At 53.4% G+C, this 27,814-nt stretch overlaps 3 protein-coding genes across 11 annotated transcripts in view; 2 read left to right on the top strand and 1 right to left on the bottom strand.

Annotated features, from left to right (window-relative positions):
* Positions 1–247: 247 nt before the first annotated feature.
* Positions 248–6,913, top strand: THPO (thrombopoietin). The gene is given in 9 exon segments (XM_021005788.2): positions 248–296; positions 1,683–1,843; positions 1,845–1,934; positions 3,138–3,239; positions 3,241–3,337; positions 3,767–3,897; positions 4,041–4,127; positions 5,618–5,785; positions 5,965–6,913. Coding segments are annotated over 9 exon segments (1,569 nt in total). The 3' UTR covers positions 6,649–6,913.
* A 3,076-nt stretch (positions 6,914–9,989) lies between these two features.
* Positions 9,990–16,601, bottom strand: POLR2H (RNA polymerase II, I and III subunit H). 3 transcript variants are annotated; one of them, XM_021005797.2, is made up of 6 exons: positions 16,439–16,456; positions 15,419–15,478; positions 12,930–13,013; positions 11,153–11,246; positions 10,768–10,851; positions 9,990–10,380 (listed from the first exon to the last, which is right to left on the bottom strand). In XM_021005797.2, exons 3-6 carry the CDS (start codon positions 12,976–12,978, stop codon positions 10,263–10,265), a joined length of 345 nt encoding a protein of 114 aa, XP_020861456.1. In that variant the 5' UTR covers positions 12,979–13,013; positions 15,419–15,478; positions 16,439–16,456; the 3' UTR covers positions 9,990–10,262. The 3 variants fall into 3 exon arrangements, with proteins under 3 accessions (XP_020861456.1, XP_020861454.1, XP_020861455.1); XM_021005795.2 differs by lacking the exon at positions 15,419–15,478 and having other exon boundaries at positions 16,439–16,601; XM_021005796.2 differs by lacking the exons at positions 15,419–15,478; positions 16,439–16,456 and adding an exon at positions 16,235–16,432.
* A 3,010-nt stretch (positions 16,602–19,611) lies between these two features.
* The window catches only part of CLCN2 (chloride voltage-gated channel 2), a 24,916-nt gene continuing 16,713 nt past the window's right edge, over positions 19,612–27,814 (top strand). For 2 of the 7 annotated variants that reach the window (XM_021005777.2, XM_021005776.2), the window contains exons 1-10: positions 19,615–20,354; positions 23,397–23,553; positions 23,711–23,842; positions 24,350–24,478; positions 24,588–24,721; positions 24,856–24,933; positions 25,098–25,176; positions 25,485–25,610; positions 26,314–26,398; positions 26,546–26,647. In XM_021005777.2, the coding sequence (XP_020861436.1) occupies positions 20,295–20,354; positions 23,397–23,553; positions 23,711–23,842; positions 24,350–24,478; positions 24,588–24,721; positions 24,856–24,933; positions 25,098–25,176; positions 25,485–25,610; positions 26,314–26,398; positions 26,546–26,647 (1,082 nt within the window). In that variant the 5' untranslated portion in view covers positions 19,615–20,294. Of the gene's footprint in view, positions 20,355–23,396; positions 23,554–23,710; positions 23,843–24,349; positions 24,479–24,587; positions 24,934–25,065; positions 25,177–25,484; positions 25,611–26,313; positions 26,399–26,545; positions 26,648–27,814 lie in introns of all 7 variants that reach the window. The other 5 variants (XM_078154675.1, XM_078154673.1, XM_078154674.1 and 2 more) reach the window with 5 other exon arrangements.

Below are 27,814 nucleotides of genomic sequence, written 5' to 3'. Positions count from 1 at the left end.
AACCCTGTTTGCCTCTCTGCTCACCACCTGCACACACACACACACACACACACACACACACACACACACACACACACACACACACACCACTACCTCAGCTCACAGACACCCCTCCCTTCCTAATCTGAAAAGACATCTTGTCTGGCTAGACTGGAAAATTCCAGGGTTTAGGCCTCGTTCCTGAGGAGACAACATTAAACGGAGAGAGGAGCTGAGTAACAAGCACCGTGAAGGAGGCCAAGGGAGAATGAGGAAGCAGAAGCTGAAGGGGGTGTGCAAGGAGCAGTGGTGTGTTCGTAAATGTTTAACAACCAGCTCTCCAGACTACAACCACAACACCTTTTAAGTTTCATCTGCAGCAGTGACATTTTATCCATCACTTTCCTAAGTCTAGATCACCAACAAAATAATAAATTGAGACCCCATTTGTAGTATTAGCCCATTCCTGAGATATAAATGCTCACCCTAAAGAATGAACATCCCACTCTGTGCAGCTCAGAGCTCCTGGGATTTAGCTGCAGCACACCACTGATATTCCCTAACAGGGGAGGTTCACCCACATAAGTACACACAGACCTAGTTATTTCCTCTGTCACATCAGCAAGCTCCTATTATGTGTCAGACACTGTGCTGAGCACTGGAGATTGGCGCAGGAAAGCAAACACTGTCCCTCCCCTAAAGAAGGTTCCATTCTAATGGGGAGCCAACGTGAAAACTCGGTACATACAGGATGTATACCGAATCGAGGCCAGTCATCTCAGAGGGGAGGCATATGGAGCAGAAGGAGGTAGAATCAGCAAGAGATGAGGGAGAAGGGAACAGAGAAGAAAGGGGAAGGACAAAGAGGAGGACATTTCAACTGCCCAAAGCAACCAGCACATCTTTTCCCCCCTAACCTCCCGTGCCCCCAAACACATCTGCACTGCTTTCCCTCAGCACTGTCTCCCGACAGGATTGTTTTTCTAATACAAGGAGCCTCCAATTGGTGGAGACTGTGAAAAAGGAGATATGAGGAATAGTGGAGGGTTACTGGAAAGCCAGTACACAGAGAGTTATCAGGGAACAAGGCACCCCATCAAAGGACGTCATTAACAAATGTCATTCATGGGGAAGATATAGTATAGGGTGGGTCAGGAGAGAGACAGACAGAGAGGAGAGACAAAGAGAGAAGAGACAGAGAGACAGAGAGGAGAAAGACAGGAGAGAGAGAGAGAGAGAGAGAGAGAGAGAGAGAGAGAGAGAGAGAGAGAGAGAGAGAGAGAGAGAGAAACATGGAATTTCCAAAACCAAAACAAGTCTTCTATGTGTTTTTTGAGATGCAGCATGACTTAGTAGATAGAGACTTGGCCTCAGGTACAGGAAGATCTGGGTTCAGGTCTTGTTTCTGCCACTTACTGGCTATGGGAACCAATGAAGTCATGGAATTTCTGAGTACTTTCTAGGGATTCCCAGCAGAAAAGGTGCTGACCTGAACCCATACAAGGAGCTCACCTCATCAGTGAGATCTCAGGTCCAGTCCCTATGGGGGGGGGGGTCCTTCTTGTCAGAACCATCCCAGGAGTAGTCTTGGGTTCCAACTGCCCCCCATCCCCCATCTTCTTCCTAGACCAGGTGCCATGTTTCCCATTTCCTGGAGAGGAGGCCCCAAGTTCAACTGAACAGAACGCTGTCTAGTCTGTGAGTTTGTGGAGGGGCTTCTCTGGGAGAGTGGAACAAGGTGCAGCCTAGGGGCTGTGGGTCCAGAGTGGGCGGGAAGAGGAGGGCGTCACATCCGGGGCCCCGGTCAGTGCTTGGGTGGCTCCCTGCTCTGATTGGGCAGGAGTGACCAGGACAGACAAGTGACCCTACTGCTTTGGAAGGGCTGGGCCCCAGAACCCTGGGCCCCTGCTGTGCCATCTTCAAAGCACCTGGACCCTTGCGCTCTTCTCCACCTGGTAAGTGTGGGCATGGGGGCTGCGGGCAGTGTGGCTAGCTGGGGGTTGAAGAGGTAGGAAGGAGGCATCGGACTCCCAGCTGGGGGAAGGGCAGCTACACTGGATCCTCCAGCCACTGACCTTTGTCAGGAAGCCTGGAGCCTCTTCCCAGAATGGGAGGAGCAGGTCAGAGCCAGAGCTGGAGTAGGGGGTGGGGTGCGGGAGAGAGTAAGGAGGCCTTGTTCCTAAGGCAGTTCATCATGGGGAGCTATAAAGGGGTATAACCCTACAGCAGTAAACAGAGGAAAAGTTGGCGTGGCTGGAGGGGAGCTGACTCAACCCTGGGAACCCTACCGCTGGGGAGGCAGGGGCTTCTTAGGATGAATGCGAACCTCCCCATCACTTTCCTGGTCTGTCCCTGTCCAATCTGAGCCTGATTTCAGGGCCTGGGGATCTGGGGGGAGAAAGACAAGGCAGAGGAATTGAAGGTAAAAGGGGGGAGGGTCCAGCCCTGTTGACAGACTTACAGGAAATCCCAATATTGAATCAGGTGCAGACCTCTTTGCACAACTTGTGAAAAGAGGAAGCCATGTGGGGGGTCCTGTGAGGGGATGGAAAGGGGCCTGCTGGGGGCAGGGAGGAAGGAACAGACTTGGAAGTGTCTGGGTCACAATTAGCCCCAGAAGGGAGACATGATCCTTTGCATTGGGAACCCAGCTCCTGGACGCCATCCCCCTACTCTAAGGTCCAGGCTGGTCTGCTTAGGAACCACAGATCCCAAGAGACAGTGAGGAGGAAAAAAAAAAAAAGATCCAAACGGCTTTAGGTGATTCTATGGAGAGGAAGAAAGCTAACTCAGCCAGCAGTCCTCTTGAATCTGCCCCTAACCTTTTGGTGCTCTCCAGCCTCCAGGGCCCCAGTTCTATTCTATGCTTCTCAGTAACTCCAGGTACCCCCTCAGATGCCTCGAATTCTCGTCCATCCACACCACCCCCATCCTCTAAGTAATGTCAGTGCTTAGGGGCTGGGCACTCCTGGAGGCTATGCCAGCAGCTGTGCTCCTCTGGACAGAGCCTGCTCCGCTCACCCACCCCATCCCCATCTCCATCTCCATCCTCCCTCCAGCCAAAGCAGGAGGAGCTCCCTGAGGGATGCCCCACTCAATAATTCCAAGGCCTTGTCACAATAAACACTCGTGACAATATCGCTGTTTTTCTCGTGTAGTTAGCCCACAGATCCAAGGAGCGTTGCTATCGCCCCCATAGCTTGGAGCTGGTCAGGAAGCCAGACCCCAGCCCCTCTCCCCCAGGCGCCAGCAGCCCACTACGCCCAGCCGCCTCCATGGCCTCAGGCAGAGCCCAGCGGAGAAGGCCCCACACAGGGAGCCACCCCAGCAGCCCACCTGCTCAGCATGGAGCTGACTGGTGAGTGGACCTCAGTGGAGGGAGGGGGGAGGCGGGAGGACACTTCAAGGCATCTGGAGTCTCTAAATCCTCTTGGGAATTGGGGTTTGGAGCTTCAGAGTGCTTGGACGGCCTGCCTGCATTTAGAATAGGAATTTCTGGACCATCTCCAGACTAATAATAGCTCCTATTTTTATAGCGCTCTAAAATTTACAAGACACTTGCCTTTCAATATAGGGAGTATACAGAATATTGTCATCTTCGTTTTACAGTCGAGGAAACTGAGGTTTCCAGGGGGAAGTAACTTGCTCAACATCGTATAGTTAATGAGTGGCAGGGTAAGGATTTGAACCCAGAGCCTGAGGTTTCAAATCCCTTCCACCACCCTCACGCTGGCAGCCACGTCTGTGTTCCTCCCAACTAATATCCTGACTCTCCTCCTCATGCCAGAGCTGCTTGTCGTGATGATGTTTCTTCTCAGTTCAAGACTGACCCTCACCCTGACCAGCCCTGCCCCTGTCTGCGACCCCAGACTCTTCAACAAGCTGCTTCGAGACTCTGCTGCCTTACACAGCAGACTGGTAAGACCCCCGGGGGGCCCCTCCCATGGCACCACCCCTCCTCCCCCACATGGACCCGTGACCCTTCCCTCCTCTGAGGCCCCTGTGGAGAGCTCAGAGGGCACGCCGCTGGGACTCAACACCCACTCAATCCTGATTCACAGAGTCAATGCTCGGACCTCAGTCCTCTGCCCATACCTGTCCTGCTGCCCACCGTGGACTTCAGCCTTCGGGAATGGAGAGCAAAGACGGTGAGAGACCACCCCTAGGTCCTGGGGCTTGCTTCCCCAAACCCTGTGGCCATGAACCTTTCACCTTTGTCCCCCTCTCCTTGTCAATCTCAGGCAACCTTGGCAGCCTGCTAGGATTAGTCTGACATCTACTGTATTGTTGAGCCCTTCCAACTCTGGGTCATTCACAAACTGGAAAAGCAACCAGCTTCATCCACGTTAATAAAATAAAAAAATATACGAAGCAACAGGGCCATCCCTACAGGGTGACAGTCATGAATCCACGTTCTGGGCTCATCTCAGCTAGCTTCCCATTTCCTGAACAGTTGAAACATCCAGGCACAGATCCCTCAGAACCTGGAAGAGCCTAAGAAATGGGAAAGGAGATTCTTCTGATAGAGGACAGGAGGCTTCCCCAAAAACCTAATGGAGTCTGGGGAGCCTCACACCTCCTCTGAACCCCATCTTACTCAAGAGTGATTTAAATGCGAGAGTTGAGTCCCAAACTTAGGTTAAGGATCAAGTGAGCTAGCACAGCATCATACGGGTACTGGACCCCATCCCTGCCCACAATACCCCTCCTCTTCTTTATGTGGAATTTCTGCTGCTGACTTGGCAAAAGTTCTAATGAAAAAGATCAGATTGTGTTTGACCACAAGCTTTCTGTGAGCCAACAATGGGATGTAGCAGCTACCTATCTTCTTTCCCCATTAGAATGTAAGCACCTTGAAGGGAGAGATGGCTTTATTCTTCCTGCTATCCCCAGCACTGGGTGAAGTGCCCGGCCCGCAGAAACACTTAATAACTGCTTGCTGACTGACTGACTGACTGGTGTAGGTCCTCCATCCCCATCTTAGGAAACATATTTATAAAGGGAGGGGGCTCCAAATTGCCTAATTTGGTGACCAGTCATCTAGTTAGAAGCCTCTGTCAGTTCATCTGGGCTGGTTAGAGAGGATCACAGATCAAGAGCCGGAAGGGCCTTTGGAGTCCCAACTAGGCCAACCTACACATGGGGAAACTGAGGCCCAGAAGATAATGTGACTCACCTATGGTCACACATGTGGTAAGAGATCAGGGTGGGATGTGAACCCAGAACTTCTGACTCTAAAGTCCGTGCTTAGTCTTCTTGGAGAGCTTTCTTCATACCCTGTGACAGAACAGAGGGAGGAGGTCCAGGAGGTACAGAAGCAGTCCCGTGACCTCTGTCCCGGTCAGACTGTGCAGTTTAAGGCATCACAGTCAGAGACAGACCGTCCGAGAAGACCAACCATGAGCAATGAGGAGTGAGCCTCGGCAGTGCTACTCTGGAGGGTGGGCGAGGGCCGATGTGAGCACGCTGGGAGCCAGACCCAAATGCAGCATGAGGAAGAAGGGTGCTTCCAAGGATAGATGGGCGGCCTCAGTAGTCAGGAGCGCCACAGAAGGGAGATTATGGGACTGCTATCCTAGAAGCGTCCCACCCATAAGCTCCTTCAATGTGGTCTTCCTGCCCCACCTTTCTTACCCAGGAGCAGACCAAGGGGCAGGAGGTCCTCGGAGCTGTGACCTTACTGCTGGAAGGTGTGATTTCAGCCCGAAGACAGCTGAACCCCAGCTGCCTCTCCTCCCTGCTTGGGCAGCTCTCAGCCCAGACACGTATCCTCCTCGGAGCTCTGCAAGGCCTCCTGGGAACCCCGGTAAGGCCCAGCTGAAGGCATCTATGGGAACGATCTTCCCTGGACCAATTGGAACTTCTAGTATTGGGTGATAGGCATTGGGTGGGCTATGCTGTTCTTCTTCCTAACCCCTGGGTTTAGGGACCCCAGCCCTTGCCAGAGACATGATCTCTGGCCTTGGGCCCCTCCTCTGCCCCCAGTCTCTCCCAAAGGGCCAGACTGCAGCTCACAGAGAGCCCACGGCCATCTTCCTGAGCTTTCAGCAGCTCCTCCGAGGAAAGGTGCGTTTCCTGCTGCATGCACTAAGACCCATCCTCTGCGCCAGGCAGGATCAGACGGCCACAGCAGCCCCAGACAGTGGCTCTATGCCCTCTGTCAGGACAACCTCTGGGCTCAAAGACAAGGCCCTTGCATCATTGGAAAGGGCCCCTGGGAGCTCAGCCAGAGCTACAGAAGCTCCCAAGAGAGCGTTCAGACCCCTGAACAGAATTCCTGGATCGCTGAACCACACAGCCAACCCCCTGGACGAAGACCCTGCACACTTGAACATGACTCTTGGGCCCTCAAACAGAATCCATGGTATCTCTCCTGTACCCTCAAACAATACTGTGGGGAAGTCAAACAAGCCCCCTGGAACTCTAGATGTAACCTTCCAATCACCCATTCCCTTGCCTGGACTGATTACTCCCCCAAGTACTCCTCCTACTGGACACCAGGTGCTTTCCTCTCCCTCCCCAGCCCTACCAACCCCTACACCCAGGCCTCACGTCCCTTCTACTTCCCCCTCAGCCACAGGTAACTCGGCTTTTTCTACAACCTGCTGTCTTCACTCCCAGGATACGACCAAGGTCATGCAGGGCCCCACCACCTCATCCCCTAGTTAAGTCCCACAGTCTGAAAAGAAAGGCCTCCTGGGAGCAGGCCAGGACCCCCAGGATACCCACTCAACTTCAGCCTGGCCTAAACTCCTCACGCAGCCCTGCTGACCTCTCAGGAGCCCAAGGGCATGCAACAAGGACCAGGAGGCCTCCCCAAGATCCCTCCTGGAAGCCTTCTCCTGCCACACAGACGGAAAGGGAACATTTTTCACTGTCTAATTTCAGAAAGTATTTTTTTAAGCAGATAAATAATATTTGTCAGGAAAGCTGATTCTCCTGGAACCTTCGGTTCATTTCTCCACAACTCTTCCCTTCCCGGTCCCCCTGCTTGCCTCAAGGCTACCTTTGCCAGAAGCTCATTGGAGAATAGAAAAAGCAGGATCCCTTGTTCCAGGCACCAGCCCTCTAGCCTCCACTGCCTTCTACCGGTGGAACCTTCTGTCAAGGACTCTGAGTTGTATCCCTCAGCCTGGCAGGCTTCTGGAAGGCATTCCAAATACCCTCCCCCTGCCAACACACACGTGCCTGGAAGGTGCTCCAAACTATCCCTGATTCCAGCCCACCGGGAGCTCACAGCAAAGTGGCCCAAGAAAAGTAGGGGAGAAAACAAGTGAAGGTGACAAAGGTGAAGCTGAGCATTGCAGCACACTGTCCTTCTAGTTGGGGCAGTAGGCTCCCTGAAAGCTGACAGGAAGCCCAGGGGACCTCACACCTCAGCTAAGGTTTAGAGACAGCCCCAGGGAAGGCGAGACCTGGCTAGCACAGCTGAGCAAACAGCCCGCCTGGGAGAGGAAATTTCACCAGGTCCAAGCTCCTGCTTCCCTCCCGTGGAGGCGGGGAGAAGTGCAGGAAGCAGCCCTGCCCACCCCCTCGAGCACACCACAGTGGGAGGTAGAGTCTATGCCCTATTTCCCAGAAGCCCCAAGTGACTAAAGAGGATCTCTGTGGGCTTAATGGGCTGAGTGAGCTCTGCTGAGTATCAGATAATGAATCACAGAATAACAGGTTATCAGAGCTGGACCAGACCTAGGTGATCTAGGGCAACTCATTTTTATAGATGAGACCCAGAAAGCACCCCTTTTCCCCCTCACCCTCAAAGTCACAGGTTTTCCAACTCTAGTACAGTGCTCTCTACCATCTACCACACAGCCTCTTCCAAGGAGAGCCTGTTCAGGAAGCCCTGCAATGAGGCAAGGTCCCAGGGTAAAACAGGAGCTCTCCAAGGACAACGCCCGGTAAGCTCTGCAATGGAATCCCTCTGGAACTAGGTTCTAGTCTTCCAGTCTCCAAAGCCAGGGGGGCACTGCTGCCTTGGTGCTGCACCCAGGCTGAGAAGGCCTTATCTCGAATGACAACCTACAGCCTCCAGAGGCCCTTCTCTGCGGGGCAGGTAGGGGCCAAAGAGCACAAATGGCAGGCATTGCATAGGACGGCAGTCACGGTGCTACCACAAATGCCTTAATGCCTACTGGGCCCTCTGTGGCTCAACTAAATGAGGATGGGGAAAATACTCTACCCCCTTAAAGGGTCTCAGGCTAAGGCAAATCACACTCAGTGAGTGAAATGCAGCATTAGATGAGAATATCTCAGAGCTGCTGTCTCTCCCTTCCCAGAAAAATACGAAAGGTCGGAGAGGGACAAAATCCATGAAGCCACCAAGTCTGGAAAGCCCAGTGTCAATCTTAGGTTGGCAGTACAGGCCTGATTCCAGAGAAGTGAGCTTTGTGCTTGCAGAGAGAAGTTAGCATGCCCAAGTGCGGGAGGGAAGTGTAAGAAATTTCCTGCAATTTACTTCTGTGGAAACTGGATGAAAGGCAATGACCAAATAAAACTCTTTACGGCATGTAAATAAGCCAACACCCAGATACAAACTATGTCAACAGCACCATAAGATAAGATTCAGGGTGATGCGAACATTAACGCCAGGAAGCTCCAAGCAGAGACTGAAGGCTGACCTACATAGCTCAGGACCAACAGCCCCTCCACTCATGTAAAGAAAAAGAAGATCTTTCTAGTCCAGACTAGGCCAGTCCCCAAACCCAGCCAACTCTTGGACACCTGCCAAGCCAAGGAGAGGGAAAGTAGCACCCTTCTTTCCTGACATGCCAGGCCCACAGTTTCACTGGCAGGACATCATCCCAACTGCCTTCAGGGGCAATCCAACCTTCTTCTAACCCTCCAAATTTTCAGAAAAAAACTTGAGTTTTTCTCCTGCCATCCACACTGAATTCACTCCCATTCTTCCCCCAAACTTAAGGCTTCAGAAAGGTGCTGAGATTCCCATAGACATTCATCCCATTCCCTATCACCCCCCCCCCCGCATCCCCCCCACAGTGAGAAACCAACAGAAACATCTTTCCTTTCTTCCTGCAGAGCTCATTCACTTTCAATCCATTTCCCTAAATCCCATTCTTAACACCTTCTTCACAGACCTGAAAATGACAGGGAAGGAAACACCCCAGGCAGTATCTAAGGGAGGCCAACTCCTGGGGTCAAACAGCTTCAAAAGGACAGATTCTGGATGTGCCCTCAAGCAGGGTTCCTCTGGGGCAGAATTCCTCAGGAGAACCACAGGCTCCTGAGCTTGCTTCCCTTCATGCAGAAAGAAAACCAGGGATTCTCAGGCAGTTTCAGGTTTCGGCTAACATGCTGCCATTTCCCAAGGTTCTGCCAGCGCAGTACAGCCATGAAAGTTACAGGGACACAAGGTTCTGGAGCAAAGGGATGAGAATGAGCCCCACTGCTGTCGCTGGTGACCTGATGGTGCTCACAGCAGCTCCCTCTCCCTGTTCAGTTATCAATGGGTGGCAAACACATCCAACAGTTACCTGCCCTCCTGGCTCCCTGGCAGAAATGCCACCCCTGCATTCACAACCACTAAATCCTCCCCCATTCCCACTGTCCCTAGACACAACCATGCTACACACCCACGTCTAAAGCCTCCCCTCATGATTACACACACACACACACACACACACACACACACACACACACACACACACACACACACACACCCCATCTCCAGGCTATGCAGATGACTCTTCTCGAAGAATTGAACAGACTTCCTAGACTAGGGAAGCAAGTGCTAGAAAGATTCAGTACGTCCCCTCGCCAATGTGCCCTGTGCCATCCTCACAGCTGGCCCCAGAAGCCTGGGGCACAGCAGCACAGGATAAATACTGAGGCCGGCTAGCTGAGGGTGACCCCAAGGAGTCAACCTTGAGTGCTGAGGAAGTCCTGGCCAGACACACCATCCTCCAGCCTTAGGTCAGATGCATAAAAAGCTTTAGGAGGAGAAATGAAAAGACAAATTTCCAGGCAGATAGTAGGATGAGAAGAGAAACAGATACAAAAAAGCACAGTTTAATTGAACCATCACACAAAGTATCTGAAAGCTCAACCTGAGCTCATCCAATGGGATCCCAAGCAGGGGCCAACAACCAGTTTTCAACTCATTTCAGACCAACCAAGAGAGATCCCAAGTCCATCAGGCGAAGAATGGATTCCCCTTCCTCAGCCAGCATTCTTCCCGCTGCAGCAGCTCTTGGCAGGGGCGGCAATGCCCAGACCAGGCCTCACCGGACAGGAAAGGGGCAAACAGCGAAGGCTCCCTAGGTGGCTCAGAAAGCCAGCTTCTTCATCAGGAGGTAAACTCGGGAGTCCACTTCAAAGCCGTGCAAGTTGTTCGCATCTCCCTGGAGTCTCATGAGCAGCCCCCCGTAAGACACATAGGCTGAGCTATAGCAAGAGGACAGCACTAAAGTCATCCTGGTCTCCTTAGCAGCTCTACCTCAGCATTTCTGGGCAGCCCGGACCAAACAACAGAAGCACGTGGTGGCCAAGAAGGCGAGAAGGGAGCCCCTGGACACCCCACCCCCCCCCCACACCCCCGCCGAAGAGGACAGGTTCTAAGCATGGGCTCTAGAGGTCACCAAAAATGTCATACCCACCTTCTGGTCCAGAACACCCTGATACGAGATAAACAGAACTCCCCAAAGAGCCCACTCTTACCCCACCCCACCCCATCCAGCAGCCATGTCTGTGACCAAAGCGCAAGGTCTGGCAGCCTGTCTCTTCTCCAGGAAACAGAAAAGCCAGTCTCTTACGCGCTGTGAAGTTACTTACAGGCGAGTGGCTGCTTCTGTGGAGGTCTCGTCTCCCTCAATTCTGTACACCTTCCCATACATCACGTACTCAAACTGGTCGGCCCTGTGGAGTAAAAGGCAGGTGCTCCTTGGGTCTCCCTCCCCGAACTGCACAGGAATCAGCAGAAGCCACCACATCTAGAGCTGGGCAGAGGAGAAACTCCACAAGAACTTGCTGACTGAGCGCTTACAAGCAGCAGACAAGGGAGGTGTGACTTCCCTCTGGTGCCCCAGGCCCTGCTAAGCGCCAGGTATCCAGACCTAGGTCACCTGTTGTCCTTAGAGAATATCACCAAAGAAATAACTTAAAATCAGAATAAAGTGGAAAAACCTGGCATTGTACCTTCTCTTCCCTGATCCCTCACCTGGATGGCCGGTCATCTGTGGGATTATATTCCCCATCGTCCAGGGTCCCATCTTCATACAAGGTGCTAGCTATCACCAATCGGAACTTGTCCCCTGAAAATCAACCACAGATTTTGTGGGGCATGAGATTCTGTACATGTGATCACTCTCATGGGCCTCTGCTTCACTCCACTCAAGCCGCTGCCCTGCCACAACACCACCTGCCTAGCTCCTGCCAAGCTGGATGGTTCTGCTGCTTCTAGCCTTTGTCTTCACCAAGTCCTGGCTTCCACAGCTCTGAATGTGCCACTGCCCTGCTCTAACACCTGCACTAGCTCACTAGGGCCTCCAGCAGGATTTCTTAATGGGGCTCAGTACATCAATATATATGTACACACACAACTCTTTTTCTACACTATTACTCTCCTTTTTATTTTATACACTTAAAAAGGGATACAAAGGCTTTTCCAGAGAGCCAAGGAAACACCAGAAAGCTTAAGAACTCTACAGGATAAAATACAAATTCTGTAGCCTGGGATTCAAGGCCTGCCATAATTTGGCACCAGCCTACCTTTGGCAGCCTAATTTCACATCACCTTCTCTTTCCCCCTTCCCATCCTCACAATCCATCGTGTTCCTGTCAGACCAAACTATTTTTCCATGAATCTGACATAGTCCACCCTGAACATTCCCTTAGTCTTGGAGTGCACCTTTGCCTCCTCTCCCTCCTCATCGAGATGTTTCACACTCTTTTTCTTACTTCAAGGTTCCACTCAGAGGCTGCCACCACCACCGCCTTCATGAAATCTTCCCTGCCCCCCTCAGCTGAAAATACTCTCTTCCCAGTGAAATGTTCCTAGAGTACTTCTTATCTGGATCTTGCCTTTGCCTCCATCACATCGTCCTTGGTGTTATATGTACCTATCACTACTGCATCCTTATCCCTCTCCCCTGGCCAGCAGAAGGTAAGCACTTTGAGGGCAGGAACTATAACTTACTACCTCTGCATCCCCTACCACCTGACACAGTGCCTTGTATAAAGTGGGAACTTCACTCTTGGCTGCATTATTATCGCATCACTTCCTAAGTCTTCATATATTTCTCTGGATGCTTCCCATCTGTCACTGTTGATGGCACGAGAGTCTCGAGTGCGATCACCATCCATGGTTCAGCCATCCCTCAACTACTGACTATGTGGTCTCTTTCCAGTCCTTCACGATGACAACACTGTGAATGTGAGTGCTACCCATCTTCTGCTTCCAACAACAGTCCTCCAAAGCACCAATCACAGCATACGAACAATTCTGGGGCTCCTGTCCTCAGCTGCTCCGCTCTCCAAAGGATTCTGCCAAGGCACCATTCTCTCATCAGTGTGACAGTGTGCCCCCACAACAGGAGAGGGTGTCATTTTTCATTCCTTTGGCCAATTCCATTCGTGTAAAGTGGCACCTCTGAGTTGCTCTGCTTTCCATTTCTCTGCTTAGAGAGGCCAACCAGTTTTAGGTGGCTACTGACCATTTGTGTTTCTCCTTTTGAGAACTTCACAATATCCAAAAATAAATCTATAGAAAAAATTCAGGGGATGACACAAGCAAGCTAGACGTTTTGGTTATTTTTTAAAAATTGTAAATAAGAATGTTGATAGTTTCAAGTGCAACCTCTTCGATTTTGTTCTTCGCTGCTTGTTTTTATAGATGGTATCTATGTGTGGAACACAAATCACTTTCATTCAATAACAGCTCCCAACAACACCAAAAAGAACAGCAGATTGTCCAGCCATTCCCATAAAACACTTACCCAAGTCCACAGGATAGATCTGGATGTTAACATCTAAGATGAGGTCCATCTTGAAGGATTCACTCTCACAGTGCAAGCGGGACACTAACAACAAGAGAGAAATAATTACAGGAGAGATGCTGGTGAAGGCCAGAGGAGATAACAAAGAATGGCCAAGCCTCTGGCTTCCAATCCATCTTCTACCAGTGATTCACTGTGAATTGGGGCAAATCATTTCCTCTCCCCCAGAAAACGTGGCCTGTTTCCATATATGTAAAGTGAGCAGGCTGAACCAGAGGATCCCTGGGGTCCTTTCCAGCTGCTGCCATGAGATGGCCAACAGGGGAGCGTCCCCCTAGAGGATCTGAGGGGAGCAGACAGGATCCCCAGACATGAGGAGTTACCTTCAAGTATTGTGTGTGCTGATGCTGGGGGCAGAAGGCATCTTCCCCAGAAAGGGCCAATGGATGTGGATGGTGTGGAAGTGGTGCTAACAAGAATGGATGTGTGTAATGGCATTAGGGGTGAAGGAAGACAGCATCTCCTAAGTTGGGGGGAGCAGTGTAAGATATCAGAGGAAGGGTGTGTGTGTGTGTGTGTGTGTGTGTGTGTGTGTGTGTGTGTGTGATCCAGAAAGACTATGTGGCAGGTAGGGGAAGAAAAGTCTCTGCATTTGGTGGAAAGAGGGGTAGTGATCTCAGTGGGAGGAAAATCCCTTTGGAAAAGCAATAAGAATGAGTGTCAATGAATATTGGGCATAGGTATATTATGGGGGGGACCTCTGAAGGAGAGAAGGAAGCAGACGATGCCTTAGGTCAATGGGGAGGCAGCTGAAACACCCCAGTACACGTAGGCAGGGAAAATCCTCTTGGGAGGATGAGAATCTCCTCTGTAAGGAAAGTATCTCTGGAAGGGTGAAACAAACCACCAACAAACTCTTATTAAGTACAAGTGAGAGTCCCTGTGCTAGGTGCTGAGGATACAAAGAAAAAATCGGTAACTATCCTCAATGAACTTACATTCTAATAGGGAAGATTGACAAATAAACAGAAATAGACACAAGATAAACATGAGGGGTATCTAAGGTAATCCAACCTTCCCTTAAGTGACGTACCCTCCGAGGAAAAAGCCCTAGCAGCTGAGAGGACCCAGAAAGCCTTCTGCACAACACTAGGGACATTTGAGCTGAATCTTGAAGAAAGTCGTGGATTCTTGGAGGCAGGAGGGAAAGCATCTCAAGAATGACAGACAGCCCAGACGTGGGAGATAGTGGGTTGGGTGTCAGGAACAAGTAGGTTAGCATGGCAGAAGCTCTGAGTGCATGGAGAATAGGAAGCAGTCAGGCTGTGAGGAACTTTAAATACTAACCAGAGTTTATCCAATACATGAGATGATCTGGTCAGACTTGTGCCTTAAGAAAATTACTGGCAGCTACACCGAGGACAGATGAGAGAGAAGAAACCAAAGGCAAGGAGACTGTTAGCAGGTGACAAGGGCCTAAACTTGGGAACTGACTGTGTGAGTAGAGGGAAGACTGCTTTTTGTCTCCTTTTGTATTCGAGGCACACGGCTCTTAAAACGTTTTTCCTGACTGACTGAGGAGATTCAGCCACAAGACATGGTGGAGAAAGAAGCAAGATTTGGAAACAGCCTGCGGGGTGAGTGAGAATGCGTGAGGGTTGAGAATAATGTCAAGGCTGTGAATCTGGGTGATGCCATATGGAAGTCTGAAAGAAGGGCAGCTTTGGGTAGAAAGACAGTGAGTTGTTTTGGACACGTTAAGTCGGAGATGCCTAGATATAGCCAGTTCAAAATATCCAACAGGCAGCTGGCAGGATGCAGGATGGGAGATCAGGAGACAGACCAGGACTAAATGTACAGATCCAGGAGTCATCTGCATAGAGATGATAAGTGAACACAGACATCACATGAGAAGGCATAGAGAGAAAAGAGAAGAGGAATCGGGACAGAGCCTTGGAGGGCATTCCCATGGTGGCTGTCTGGTACACATAAGCCTATTTAGGTTCATGTTGTCTCCCCCATTAAATATAAGCTCCTAGAGGACAGACACTGGCTTCCCTTTTCCACCAAACAGCCAGCACTTAGCTCAGTCCTTGGAAGATCGGAATGTTTAATAAGTGCTTGTTGACTGAGTGATTTCAATCCCCCTTCCCAAGTCTTCCTTCCCCAGAAACACAGGGTCATTCATTGCCTATCTTTTGACCTAAGAGCCCCCTCTCCCTCTCCCACACTACGGGCACTTTCTCCCCTTCTTGACTTCACTAAGGTGGCCTTCCTCCTCCCCTACGATGATCTCCCCCCATCACATATGCACACACCAATATTCTTCCAATCTTGCTCCAATCTCTCACCCCCCCCATTCTTTCCCAGGCCTTGCAATGGCTACATTCTCCTCTGTTCCCCATCTTCATCTCTTCCCGAACCAGTTCAACTCTACACTATTCTCTTCCCTCCAGTCTCTTGCCCCTTTGTCCTATCTTCAATCTCACCCTGCAAAGCTCCAGCTTTGAGCTACTGCCACCATCGGCTGCCTTCACGCCTGAATGGAGCTGGAGAAAAAAACCACAAAACCAAGCTAACTGGATACAGCACAAACTTAGGCCACATCATCTCAGCCGGGCCCTGGCTGCAGCAAGGCAATCCTTTCACGCTGCCCTAATGGATTAACCACCACACTCATCCCTCCTCAACCCTCCCACTGAACCCTCTCGATCTATAACCAGCCTCATATTTCAGCGAAAAAGCTGAGGCCATGGACAGAGAGGTCCCTCTTCCTCCTCTCACACTAAGTGGCCCTTCTCCCGGCCCAAGCAACCCCTCCACACACACAAGGGATCCCAGTCCCGCCTCAGCCCGCCTCTGTCATCCCCAGCGTTCACCCTCTCTCTGTCTCCTGGCTGCGTCCCGCTGCCCACCAGGCCCCGTCTCAGCTGGGGGGGCGGGGCGGGGGCGTCCTGCTTCAGTCTCCCCACCCCAGCTCACCCTCCTTTCAGCCACCAGAGTGGTCCGACCACGCCACCCTCCCCCCCCCGAAGCCCCCTCCCCAGGCTGCTGACCCCTCTCTCCCTGAGCCGGGCTCGCGGCTATTCCAGGAACAAGACCCTCCGACCGCTGACCCCCCCCCCGGCCCCTCTTCGTCTCAGCGCTTTCTGCACGTTATTCCCCATCTGTCCGTGTATAACTTTGTTTGCACACGTTCACTTGGGTTAGACCGGAAGCTCCCTGAGGGAAGCGCCTCTCTGGCCTTTCCCTGGATCCGCAGCGCTCAAGCACAGCGCGTGGCACACACTAGGCGCTTCACACACCGGCTCCGATGCTTTCAGAGAATGAAAGGCGGGAAAGGGTCTCCTCGGAGGCGGCGTGAGAGGGCTCAAAGAGGCGTCTCCTTGGGGGCGGGGTCTCCTGTAGGTGGGGGAGGAGTGGGTCTCCTCAGTCAGAAAAGAAACGTGAGGCGGGGTCTCCTCGGTGACGCACGCTGGGGGGCGGGGTCTCCCCGAGGGGAGCCTCACCTCGGTCGAACTTCTTGCCCTCCGGGTCGATGTCCTTCACGTCGAAAATGTCCTCGAACAGGATCCCGGCCATGGTCGGCCGCGGGAGGCGAGCGAGGCCGAACCACCCCGAGCGCGAGGGCCCCGCGAGAAGCGCGCAAAAAAAAAAAAGTCAGGGGCCGCGCGTGCGCACGGCACGCAAGCTAGGGGAGGACGTCTATACACGTAGTTCCGCTTCCGCTTCTCCTCTTCATCGTTTCCTGTCCCGCCCCCTCTCGCCTCAGGCCTCTGGCCTTCTGGCGACCCTGTTCAGAGCATGCGCACTTCGCCAAGGGGGGCGGGGCCCGACTCAGCGCCTGGCTCTCTGGGCACCGGCTTCGCCCCTGTCCCTGACGCCCCAGCAGTTTCCCGGGCCTCCTCTCCGCATCCCGCCTTGCCACCCAGTTCCTAGTACAGTCCATGAATCTAGCTGCGTGTTCCCGAGCCGGAGACCTTGAAAACCCGGACCTCGGCGGGTGGAAGATAGAGCTTTCCCAGCCCCTCAACCCCGGTTCCGCCCCCTCCAGGTCCCTGAGAGTGAAGGACGGGCTCTGGTACCGCCCCTCAGCCCCTCTAAGGCCTATAAGAACGCTGGGCGGGCTCCCCCGCCTCCTAGACCCTGTCCCTCCCCCCAAGCCCGCACGGGCCTATGAAGATGCCTAGAGGAAGCTGGTCCCACCACCTTCCCCGCCCCCTGGGTCCGGGGCCGCCCCGAATACGTTCGGGCCTATAAGGGCGCAGAATGGGCCGCTGTCCCGCCCGAGGCCCCGCCTCCCCGCTCGGCTCTAGTGGTTCAGAGTCCAGTGCGCGCCCCGCCCGTCCACAGGTCGTCCCCGGGCTTTGGCACACTCTGTCCCCTACTAGGGCTGGGCCTGGGGGCTGGTGCGGACCTCGCCCCCCTCCTTCTTCTCCTCCTCCTCTGATGTCGGGACTGGGGGCGGTGAGCATGGCCAGTCCTCAAAGTGACCGCCTCCCCCGGGCGGCCTGGCGGCCAGACCCGAGATCCTGGGACGTGGCCCTGCCCTCCTGGGGATCTGCCATGAGGTCATCGGGCAGTGGCCCTTCCTCCTTCCCCGGCGCAGCCCACCCAGGCACTCCCCGCTCGGCACAGTCTATTCCAGGCACTGCCCATGCTACCTGTCCCCGGTGCTGCCCACACGTGGCACCTGCTTGCTCCACCCCCAGCTCCATCCCTGGGCACTCGCCCCTTGGCCGCCTTCTCCTGCTACCCTCACCTGCCCCTGTATCCCCTCCCCCACCCGCATTCACTCGTGTGCTGCCTCTTCCATTCTTTCCCCACTGGGTTAGCACGTCAGCAGCTCCTCAGGTTTCGAGCCTGGGGCCATGCCAGGAAAAAGCGACCTCTGCCCCCCCCCCCGCCCCTGCTTAGAGCCAGTCTCAGGGGAGCGGCCTCCGCAACTCCCTCCGAGGTTCTCTGCTTTTTCTGCCTTCAGCCTCCCCTAGGCTTCCCCCATCCCCATCATTCCAGCCTAGCCCGTCAGATTCAGGCCCAGCTCTCATCAGATGCGGCACCCAAGAGAGGCACACAGACATAAAGAGAGAAGGGAACCATCCCACCCCCCAAAGAAGTTAGTTCCTAATATCCTTGCTATCCATGTTATGATTCTGTTCTCATTCTGGCTCCAGGAAGAAACCCTCCCCCAAATCACACTCAGTTTTTCTTCCACCTCTGGCTGATGGAGACTTCTCCCATTGAGAAATCAATTCAACAAGTTCTTATGAAGTGGTCCATACACATCGAAATTACAGGAAGATTTAGACACAGCAGACCAGGTACCCTTCAGGTACTCAGGTCCTACAAAGAGATGCAAAATACCAAATAAAGTACATCAAAGCAAAAGAGAGACTCGAAGTACTCGAGGAAATTTTCAGGAAGGAGCTAGGACTTTTGGCTGGAGAGTTCAAAGAAGGTCAGCAGTGGAGGTTGCACCTGAGCTAAGCCTGGAGAGGACAGAAGGAATCTAAGGAGCAGATGGAATGAGGGAGTAAATTCCAGGCAGGTGTGCTCCCTTCATCATGGCACTGAGGCAGGGGAAATGGCATGTTAATTTCAGGGAACTCATAATCCAGCTTGGTTGAATAAACAAATGAATGCATTTAAAAAGCCTTTATTAAGCTTTAAAGAGTGCATGAAGGTAAAGTAATGTGAAATGAACTTGGAAAGGTAGGTCAAAAGAAGCAGACTGAGGAGAACTTTAAATCCTAGGCTGAGAAATTTGAAATTCATAGTAAAGGCAATAGGGAGTCCCTAAAAGTATTAGAACAGGAGAATCCTATTCAAGCCTGTGCAGGAAGATGACTTGGTAGCCCTGTAAAGAATGGATTGGAAAAGGGAGAGACTGGAAGCAGGAAGATCAGTATACTCCAAGCAAGAGGTGGAGAGGCCCTGAAGGAACAAAAGATCCTGGACCGAAAAGAGAGGGACTTCATGCGTCTAAAAGGAGTTGAGTGGGCGGCATTTGTCATCTAGAGAATGTTGCTCAGCTATGGGAGCCCCAATATAAGCCTGGCCTCTTAGCCTCTCCTTCTTAAAGGCAGGGACTCTCACTGGTGCATGGTAAATGTTTAATCATTGTTGGCTGACTGATTGATTACACCCTTATCCCCTCCAGCTCCCACCTACAGAATGATGTTAGGGCAAGAGGACTGGATTTGGAGTCAGCAGACCTGAGTTTGAAACCTGTTTCAGCTACCTAGGTGATCTTAGACACGTCACCAACCTGTAAAATGCGCTGGGGTAGACTGGTCTTTCCAACTAGGTTCTATAGGATCCAGGTTCCATGAGGAGCAGCTCGGAGGGTGGTTCCTTCTGTCCCTACTTCAGATCCCTTCTCAAGTGCCCTCCCCAGGATTCCTGTTTGCCCCTAAACGAAGCTCCAAGAACTTTCCCCTAAGTCCCTAGGTCCTGGAGTGCCGAGGCTGGAATAGATTGTAGGGGAAAGATGGAGAGAATAAGGAAACAAGAGACCCCAGCTTTGGTGGGAGATCAGGGGACAGCAGTTCAAAGCCTGTCGCTGGACCAAAGACCCAAACACAATTCTCACTCCCTGATTCAGCACTCCGTGGCTCCGCCACATTGGCCCGTGACCCGTTGGCTCAGGGCTGGTATTCCTCTCCCAGTTCTAGGATCGCCGACTTCGGTCTAGAGGTTATCTCAATATCACAGACTCATAGATCTTAGAGCTGGGAGGGATCTTAGACGTCCTCTATACAACGCCTTCATTTACAGCTCTGGAAACTGAGGTTTGGTAACTTTTCCAAGGTCACACAAAGCTGAACGGGAACCATGTCCCTGGCGTCTAAATACAGCGCGGTTCTTCCAGTCTGGGGGCGGGACAGCAGAGTTCTGCAGGGCCTTCGAGGGGAGGGACTAGTGCCCAAGTGGGAAGAGCCAAGAGAGGGGAGGGGGCGCTGTCCCAGGGAGAGATCTCTGACTGCTTGGGCGCTCCCCCAGCCCCCGCGGGACCCCCAGAACAGCCAGGGGTGCGGGGTGGGGGAGGGGCGCAGTCGCTCCCGGGGCCTGAGCTGCCCCCTCCGGGAGGAGCAGCACTGCCCTTGTCCAGCGCAGCCCAGACCAGTTCAGCTCCTCGGGAACCGCCCCTGGCCCGCCCGAGAGGGGAGGAGACGGGAGGAAAGTGGGGGAGACAACACCAGGCTCTGGCGGCACTTTGGGAGCCTGCGGGGACAGGACTGGAGCTGAGCAGGCGGGAGTGCTGGGAGGGAGGACAGACCCGAAGAGAGAGAACCCAGGCTTGGGGCACTGAGGCTGAGCTGTCTGGAGTCGGAGCCCCAGGCCAGGCTGTCCTACGTGGAGGAGATGGCGGCGGCGGTAGAGGAAGGGATGGAGCCCCGGGCTCTCCAGTATGAGCAGACCCTGGTGAGTGGAGACCCCTCGTAGTCAATCCCAGATCTCTCTCCAGCCACCGCTGGGGCTGCGGTTTGGGGTGGAGGGAAGGGGATGTTTTTTCCTGGCCTGGACGTAGTGATTACTGTATCTGCCTCTTTCCCCTGCCCCCCCAATCCCCTCCCACTTACACACACAAGGGAGCAGGAATTAAGAGATCTACCTATGTGGGGAAACTGAGGCAGGCAAGGGGTGAATAACTGAATTGTCAAAAAAGGCTAAGATCTGAGTGGAGGAGCTAGGAGTACTGGACAAAGACTCCAGGTGAGATGTCCCCAGGTCAGCATGATTGTTCTCACCCCTTACTCCTACCTCTCTCACCTGGGCAGAGGCCAGAGCCTCAGCACCATCCACCACAGGGCCCCTTGACCTTTCTCTCCTCTGCTGCTCCTTTCTCTTCATCTCCTGCTCCATCTATTACCTCCAGTGGCAGGCCATACTCCCCATTCTTGTTGAACTCTTTATCAGCCCAGAGCTAGGCAGGAGCTGGGCTCAGACAGAGTTGAGGGTGGTGGGGTGTCTCTTCTAGTTTGGGATGGTCCAGTTCAGCCTGAAGCCAGACCCTGGGTGGTAGGGTGGAATGCAGGCCCAGATCCAGTCCTGGACCTTGTGTCCTCTAACCCCATTAGGGGGCCTGATGGCTGGGGCTCTGGGCTAGGATGACTCACTGGGCTGATCTCCACTACAGTTTGGCATTTCAGCTTCCATTTATCTCTTGCCAGCACCCATGGGGAGGGCAGCCAGGGTAAGGGGGTGCTCCCCAGGTTAGAATCCAGCAGTTGGAATCGAACCTTAGCCATGGAAGGAGTGGAAGAACTCCAGCCAGCATGGGCCAGCACTGAGATCAAAGATTGTCAGGGGATGGCCTGCCTAGAGACAGTAAATGAGGGATGGGCTGGCCAAAAAGATCAGTTTGGGGTTGGGGGGAGCTCGGGAACAGGAACAGGAACAGTGGAGAAAGAGGAACAAGAAGAAGGAGAAGAGAGTGAGATTAGGTGAAAATGAGAAAAAGGACGAGGAATCAGAGATGCCCTGAGGTTGGAGACACTTCAGGTACTTTTCTCTGGGGAAAACCCAACCTGCACATGGGACAGTCTCTCAGGGGTAAGAAAGCCCTGAGCTGTCAACCCTGTGAGGCTTCTATCTTAAAGGGCCTCTCAGGCTCTCCCGTTCTCTTTCCCCTTCTCTTTCTAGTGATCTGCCTTCAGTTCTGTCTTCAGGACACAAGGCCGAGCCTTCTTCTCTCAAGTTACTCTCTCACCCTTTGCTAGGTGAAGCTTAGTCTGCCTTCTCCTGGTTCCGTTGCCTTCTACACTTCTCTCTTCTCCCTCCCCATTTCTTTATGTCAGTCTATCTTTTCCTTTCTCTTTTTTTCCTTCTCCTTCCCTTCTTCTACACTTCGCTTCTCTCTCATCATCTTTTTTTTTATTTCCTTCCCCTCTCTCCTTCCCCTTTCCTTCTCCCTTTTGATTTTCCTTCACCTCTCTAGCCTTTCTTTACTTCACTTTCCTGTTCTCCTCCCCTTTCCCTTTATTCTCTTTTCCCTCCTCTGTCTTCTCTTTTACCTCCTATTCTCCTTTCTTTTTTCTTCCTCTCTTTTCTCTTTCCCTTCCTTTCCCCATCTATTTCCCTTCCTTTCATCTCTTCTTCCCTCCTCTTTTATTCTTCCTCTATCTCTTCTTCCCCACCTTCTCCCTTTCCCTTCTTCTATCTTCTCATTCCCATCTCTCCCCTTTCTTTCCTCTCACTTCTCTTTTCCCTTCTCCCCTCTCACCTCTTTTTAACTGTCTCTTTCCTCTTTTCACTTTCCCTTCTCTTTCCCTTCCTCCCTCTTCCCTCTCTGCTTCCCTTCCTTCCTTTCCCTTTTCTTCTCTTCCCTTCTCTTTTTTTCAGCCTTTTCCTTTAATTCTCTTTGATTTTCCCCCTCCCTTCCCTTCCTTCTCCTCTTCCTCCCTCTCTTCCCATTCTCCTTCTTGCTTTTTCCCTTCTCTTTCCCCTTCCCCTCTCTCCTCACCTTCCCTTCCCCCCTCTCCTTATTCTCTCCCCTTCCTCCCTCTCTCTCCTTTCCCTCTCTCTGTCTCTCTCCTCTCTCCACTTGCCTCCCCCTGCTTTCCAGTCCCAACAGGAGCCCTTTGTGTCATGTAGCTCTGCGGGTGGTGGCTGGAATTTACTCTCCCCCCCCCCCCCCACACACACCCAACTTAGCTGGTCTAAACCAGTAGTTCAGTGATTTTTCCCCATTCCCCACCCTCCCCACATCACCATCATCTAAGCCCAGAACCATAGCCCCTCAAGTCGGCTCCTCCCTCATTGCCTTCATGGAAAGGTTTCCCACCCCCCTCAAGTTAACCCCCTCCTTGCAAAGGGGATATAGGATCCCAGAGTGGGGTTGGAGGTGCCAAATTGGAGTTTCCTCCTTCCCTGGGAGTTTAGGGAATGTGTCTCTGGCTCCCTGCTTCTGGCTAGGCTGGCAGTATTGGGGAAGGGTGAGAAGATTGGGGGGGGCACAGAAAGAGGATTAGAAAGGCAGCTGAGGCAGTCCCAGGCCAGGGGAGGCCCAGAGAAAACATCGTGATAGGGATTGCAGTATCCCCTTTCTCTAAGCCAAGAAGCCCTGGGCGGCTCTGGCCTTCAGCTCTTCAGCCTCCCCCATCAGTGCCCCAGGGTACCCCAGGCTCCCTGACCTTCTCTCCTCCTACTTCCTGACTTTCTACCTCCAGTTGTCCAGTTGTCCAAGAGCTATGTTCCTTATCCATGACCCTCAGACATAGCACAAAGGCCCAAGGAGGTTGTCCCCACTGGAGACACGCCCACGCACCCTGCCTTGTCCTCTCACTGGAGCCCCAGCAGCCCCCACAGACTGTGAGGTGTCTCTATTGTTCTCTCCAGCCCTGCTCCACTGGAAATGCCCCAGGTGGAGGAGGAGGGTGGAGGCTGGAGATAATGTGCAGAGCTCTCCTTGAGTCCTTGTCTTCCCCCTACCCTGCCTGATACCCCTCTTCCCCCCCCCACCAGATGTATGGCAGATACACCCAGGACCTCAGCACCTTTGCCAAGGAGGAGGCTGCTCGGATCAGACTGGGGGGTGCCGAGCACTGGAAGGAGCCTCCTTCTCCCCGGGCACCCCCAGAGCTTCTGGAATACGGACAGAGCCGCTGTGCTCGATGCCGCAGTGAGGCCAGGGGCAAGGGGGCAGGGGGGAGCAGGGCTGCTGTCCAGAGAGAGGCTGAGGCATTCAGAGTCTCTTTTGCTGGGCATGAGGAGTGGGAGGGGATGAAGTTGGCTTTGGGTAGTGCCCCACTCCCCTCCCCTTCCCTTCCTTGCCCTAGTCTGCTCTGTCCGCTGCCATAAGTTCCTGATCTCAAGGGTTGGTGAAGACTGGATCTTCCTGGTGTTGCTGGGGCTGCTCATGGCGCTGGTCAGCTGGGCCATGGACTATGCTATTGCTGCCTGTCTGCAGGGTGAGGGGGGGGGAATTCCTTAACACCCCCCTTGGGTCAACAACACGCCATCGGGGGGGGGGCTCAGACTGATGTGCTATGGCCTGCCCTGCCCAGGGTCCCCTGAGCAACTGTCCTGCTGTCTCTCACCCAGTCAACACATCAATACCACCACTCACTGACCTCCCCAACCTCAGTCATGGCTTCCCGATAGATGCCAAGCACTAGTCCCTAGACCAGCCAAATCCCTGTCCCTCTCCAAACCATGCTGACTGCTTCGGCTGCCGCCATTCTGCTACACAGTGACCCCTCACCTGCAGTGGCTGCTGTCACCACTAACGACCCTCATAAGGCCACATTCCTCCCAGTCTCCCACCCCTCGCACTCCCTCACCTCTGCCTGCCATCTCCTAGGAAGATTGGTCATACTCTTGTATCCCCGGTACAAGCTGAGAGTCAAGGGTGCGTGGGGAGAGGCAGGAAGGGAGGGAGGTCACTAGCTGGGAGTCAGCATCCTGTGTCCTCACAGCCCAGCAGTGGATGTCCCGAGGCTTGGACACCAGCCTGCTGCTGCAGTATCTGGCCTGGGTCACCTACCCTGTGGTCCTCATCACCTTCTCAGCTGGATTTACCCAAATCCTGGCCCCTCAAGCTGTTGGTAGGGTAAAGAAAGAAGGGGGTGGGAAGTGGAAGCTATGGAAGTTATGGGGGGGGCAGAATTCCTTCATACCCAGGTCCTGGCTGGCTGACCCCTTTTCCTCCTCCAGGCTCTGGGATCCCAGAGATGAAGACAATCCTACGGGGTGTCGTACTGAAGGAATATCTCACGCTCAAGACCTTTGTGGCCAAGGTCATCGGGCTGACTTGTGCCTTGGGAAGCGGGATGCCCCTTGGCAAGGAGGTGACCTCGGAATGGACAGAGGGCATGGAGGGGGATCTGAGAGGAAGAGCCCTGGCCACAAGGAGTGGCTGGAGAGGAGCCCAGGCTTCCCGGCCAGGCGCCACGCCCACACTCACGCCTCTCTCCCTCCCCAGGGCCCATTTGTGCATATTGCCAGCATGTGCGCCGCGCTCCTCAGCAAGTTCCTCTCCCTCTTTGGAGGCATCTATGAGGTAAAGGCGATGCTGGGGACAGGGAGGGCATTGGAAGCCCCTGGGCAGGAAAGAAGGCGTCTTGGGAGGACCAGGAGGGGATGAGAGAGATGCCCGGGGATGCGTCAGCTGCAGACGCTCCCCGTCCTCCAGTCGCTACGTGCTGTCTTCCTCGGTCCCCTCAGAACGAGTCTCGGAACACGGAGATGCTGGCGGCAGCCTGTGCCGTGGGCGTTGGCTGCTGTTTCGCCGCCCCCATCGGAGGTAGGAGCCCTCAGGTCTGGGGCCCCGTCTCCTGTGGGGCAGGGAAGTGTCCTTGTTCGCCCCTCCTTCCCGTCCGCCCCCTTGCCCTGACAACTTTCTGTATCCTGAGATCCGTGGGCCATACCTAGAGGACTCGACTTGGAGGTTAGGAAGGCCCGCATTCGAATCCTGCCCCAAACATTTACTAGCTCTGTGACCCCAGACAAATCAACGAACCCCTCCTCTATCAAAGCTTTTGATCTGGAAGGTCCCTTCCAGCTCTGGGGCCAGCTCAGGCTCGTCTCCCTCCCTTTTCTTCCTTCCTTCAGGAGTCCTGTTCAGTATTGAGGTCACTTCCACCTTCTTTGCTGTCCGGAACTACTGGCGGGGCTTCTTTGCCGCCACCTTCAGCGCATTCATCTTCCGAGTTCTGGCGGTCTGGAATCGGGATGAAGGTGGGTGAGCGATGAGTTAGGTGACCAGAGGCGTAGGGACTGGGAAATGGGGTGATGTCTACTTGGGATCTGTTTAATGATGACAGCTAGCGCTCAGCTTTGCAAAGAGCTTATCTGATGCTCGTAACAACCCCGGGAGTGATGTGCTGTTATTGTCTTCCCCATTGTATAGATGAGAAAACTGAGCCTGAGTTTAAGTGGCTTACTTGCCCAGGGTTTCACAGCTAGTAAGTGAAGCAGGATTCAAACTCAGGTCTTCTGGACCCCAAGAAAAGCACCAAACTGCCTGATCTCCCTCTATCTTGTATCTAAAGTAAGATCCTTGAGGGCAGAGACTGTTTGACTTTTGTCTTTGTATTCACATAACCCAGAAAAAAATACTTGGTGGGTGCTTACCCACTGCTGGCTGAGTTTAACTGAATTGCCTTCTCCTGGTACAGTGAAAAGAGGGCGGGAAGAACTGGAGATGGGGAGGACCTGGGTTCAAATCTTGCTTTTAATACTTACTGCCTTTGTGATTGTGAGTGACCCAACCTTTCTGGGCCTCAGTTTCCTCCTCTGTAGAAGGAGGAGATTGTGCCGATGACACCTCAAGCTCTAGGCTCCTGTGAATTGAATGAGGGGAGTTCAGTTCAGAGGAGGCAGTTGAGGGGAGCCCTTCGGACCAAGATTGCCTCGCTCTGCTTTCTCTCCTTACTCCCAGAGACCATCACCGCCCTCTTCAAAACTCGATTCCGCCTTGACTTCCCTTTTGACCTACAGGAGCTCCCAGCCTTTGCCGTCATCGGGTGAGACCCAGAGGTTTGGCAAGAAGGGCTGGGGTGAAGGTGCAGGCCAATAAGGAGAAAGGTGGTGGCTGGCTGGGAGCCTGGGCAGCCGAGGGCCTGGGAGAGGGTCCTTCCTAGGCCTTACCCTCGCTCTTCCTCCGCTCCTAGAATTGCAAGTGGCTTTGGGGGGGCCTTGTTTGTCTACCTGAACCGCAAGATTGTCCAGGTGATGCGCAAGCAAAAAACCATCAACCGCTTCCTCATGAAGAAGTGAGTAGTGTCCGGCCCCCCACTGTGCAGAAGTCAGGCAGGGGTCTGGGACAGGTGGAGAGGACCAGCAAGGCTGGGAGGGGAGGACCACAGAGCCAGGGCTGCAAGGAACCCCAGAGGCCCGCTGGTCCCCATTTTACAGATGGGGAAACTGAGGCCCCGGACAATGGAGTGATTGGTGAAAGATCATCGAATCCTAGAAGAAGGTCTGGAAGGGACCTCAGAAGCCTCATTTTACAGATGAGGAAACTGAGGCCCAAGGCAGTGAAACAGTTTGCCAAAGGGCCTAGAGGGAGTGTCAAAGATGGGAACGTGAACACTGGGGTCCTCTGATTCTTTCCATTGTATCACACCAACCCCCCTCTCCCAGAGGACAAAAGGCATCAAAAGAGTAGCAGGAGGGCAGAAGCCAGGCCATAGCCTTTCCAGGCTAAGAGAGCCCTGATCACGTGAGGAGTGAGGGGAAGCAGCCTGGCCCCCGGGATCCTCATCGTCCAACCTCTCTGGCCCCCAGTCCCCTTCACCCTGCAAGGTGCTATAGGAGGGTTCTGGGTTCAAAGTTCCTTTTCTCTGCTGGACCTTGTTTTCCTTCAAAAGGCAGCAGAGACAGAGCAGATTCTGACCTCGACTTTAAGTCTGTTGAAGTGCTTTGCATACACTGTTCTTTGGTCCTCATGACCACCCACTATACAGACAAACAAACTGAGACTCCAAGAGGCAGAGGCTCAGCAGGTCTCTAGGATACCGCCCAGGTCCTAATACTGGTGATCCAATGAGCTTCCAGGTCCCTTCCGGCTTGACATGCGGCTTTGGGAAAGGGGAATGAAGAGGAGGGGGAGAGGACAGGAGAGAGAGGCAGGGACGATGGCCAGAGGAGGCGGTCTCTCTGAGCGTCCTAGGCAAGCACCAGGCAGCGCTGGGGGAAGGGGAAGGCAGCTCTCGATGGAACACAGCATCTGAATAAACAAGGGTGGCTTTCCTCTGGTCCTGACCTTCCCCGGAGAATCTCAGAGAGATGAAAGCACCTCCTTCTCAGCAGTCTCCCCCCATGAGCCCTTCAGGAAGGTGTGGGAGGAGGCTCAGCCCAGGGTGTACATCCGGAGCATTGGGGGAAGGACTACATGTATGTACGAAAGCCAGGCTCAGAGAGACCACACCCTGCCACCA

Source organism: Phascolarctos cinereus, unplaced genomic scaffold (genome assembly GCF_003287225.1).
Source record: "Phascolarctos cinereus isolate Bilbo 61053 unplaced genomic scaffold, phaCin_HiC Scaffold_5;HRSCAF=322, whole genome shotgun sequence".
NCBI classification, from domain to species: Eukaryota; Metazoa; Chordata; class Mammalia; order Diprotodontia; family Phascolarctidae; genus Phascolarctos; species Phascolarctos cinereus.
The sequence above is the reverse complement of the archived record's forward strand: the minus strand, read 5'-3'. Positions and strand labels throughout refer to the sequence as shown.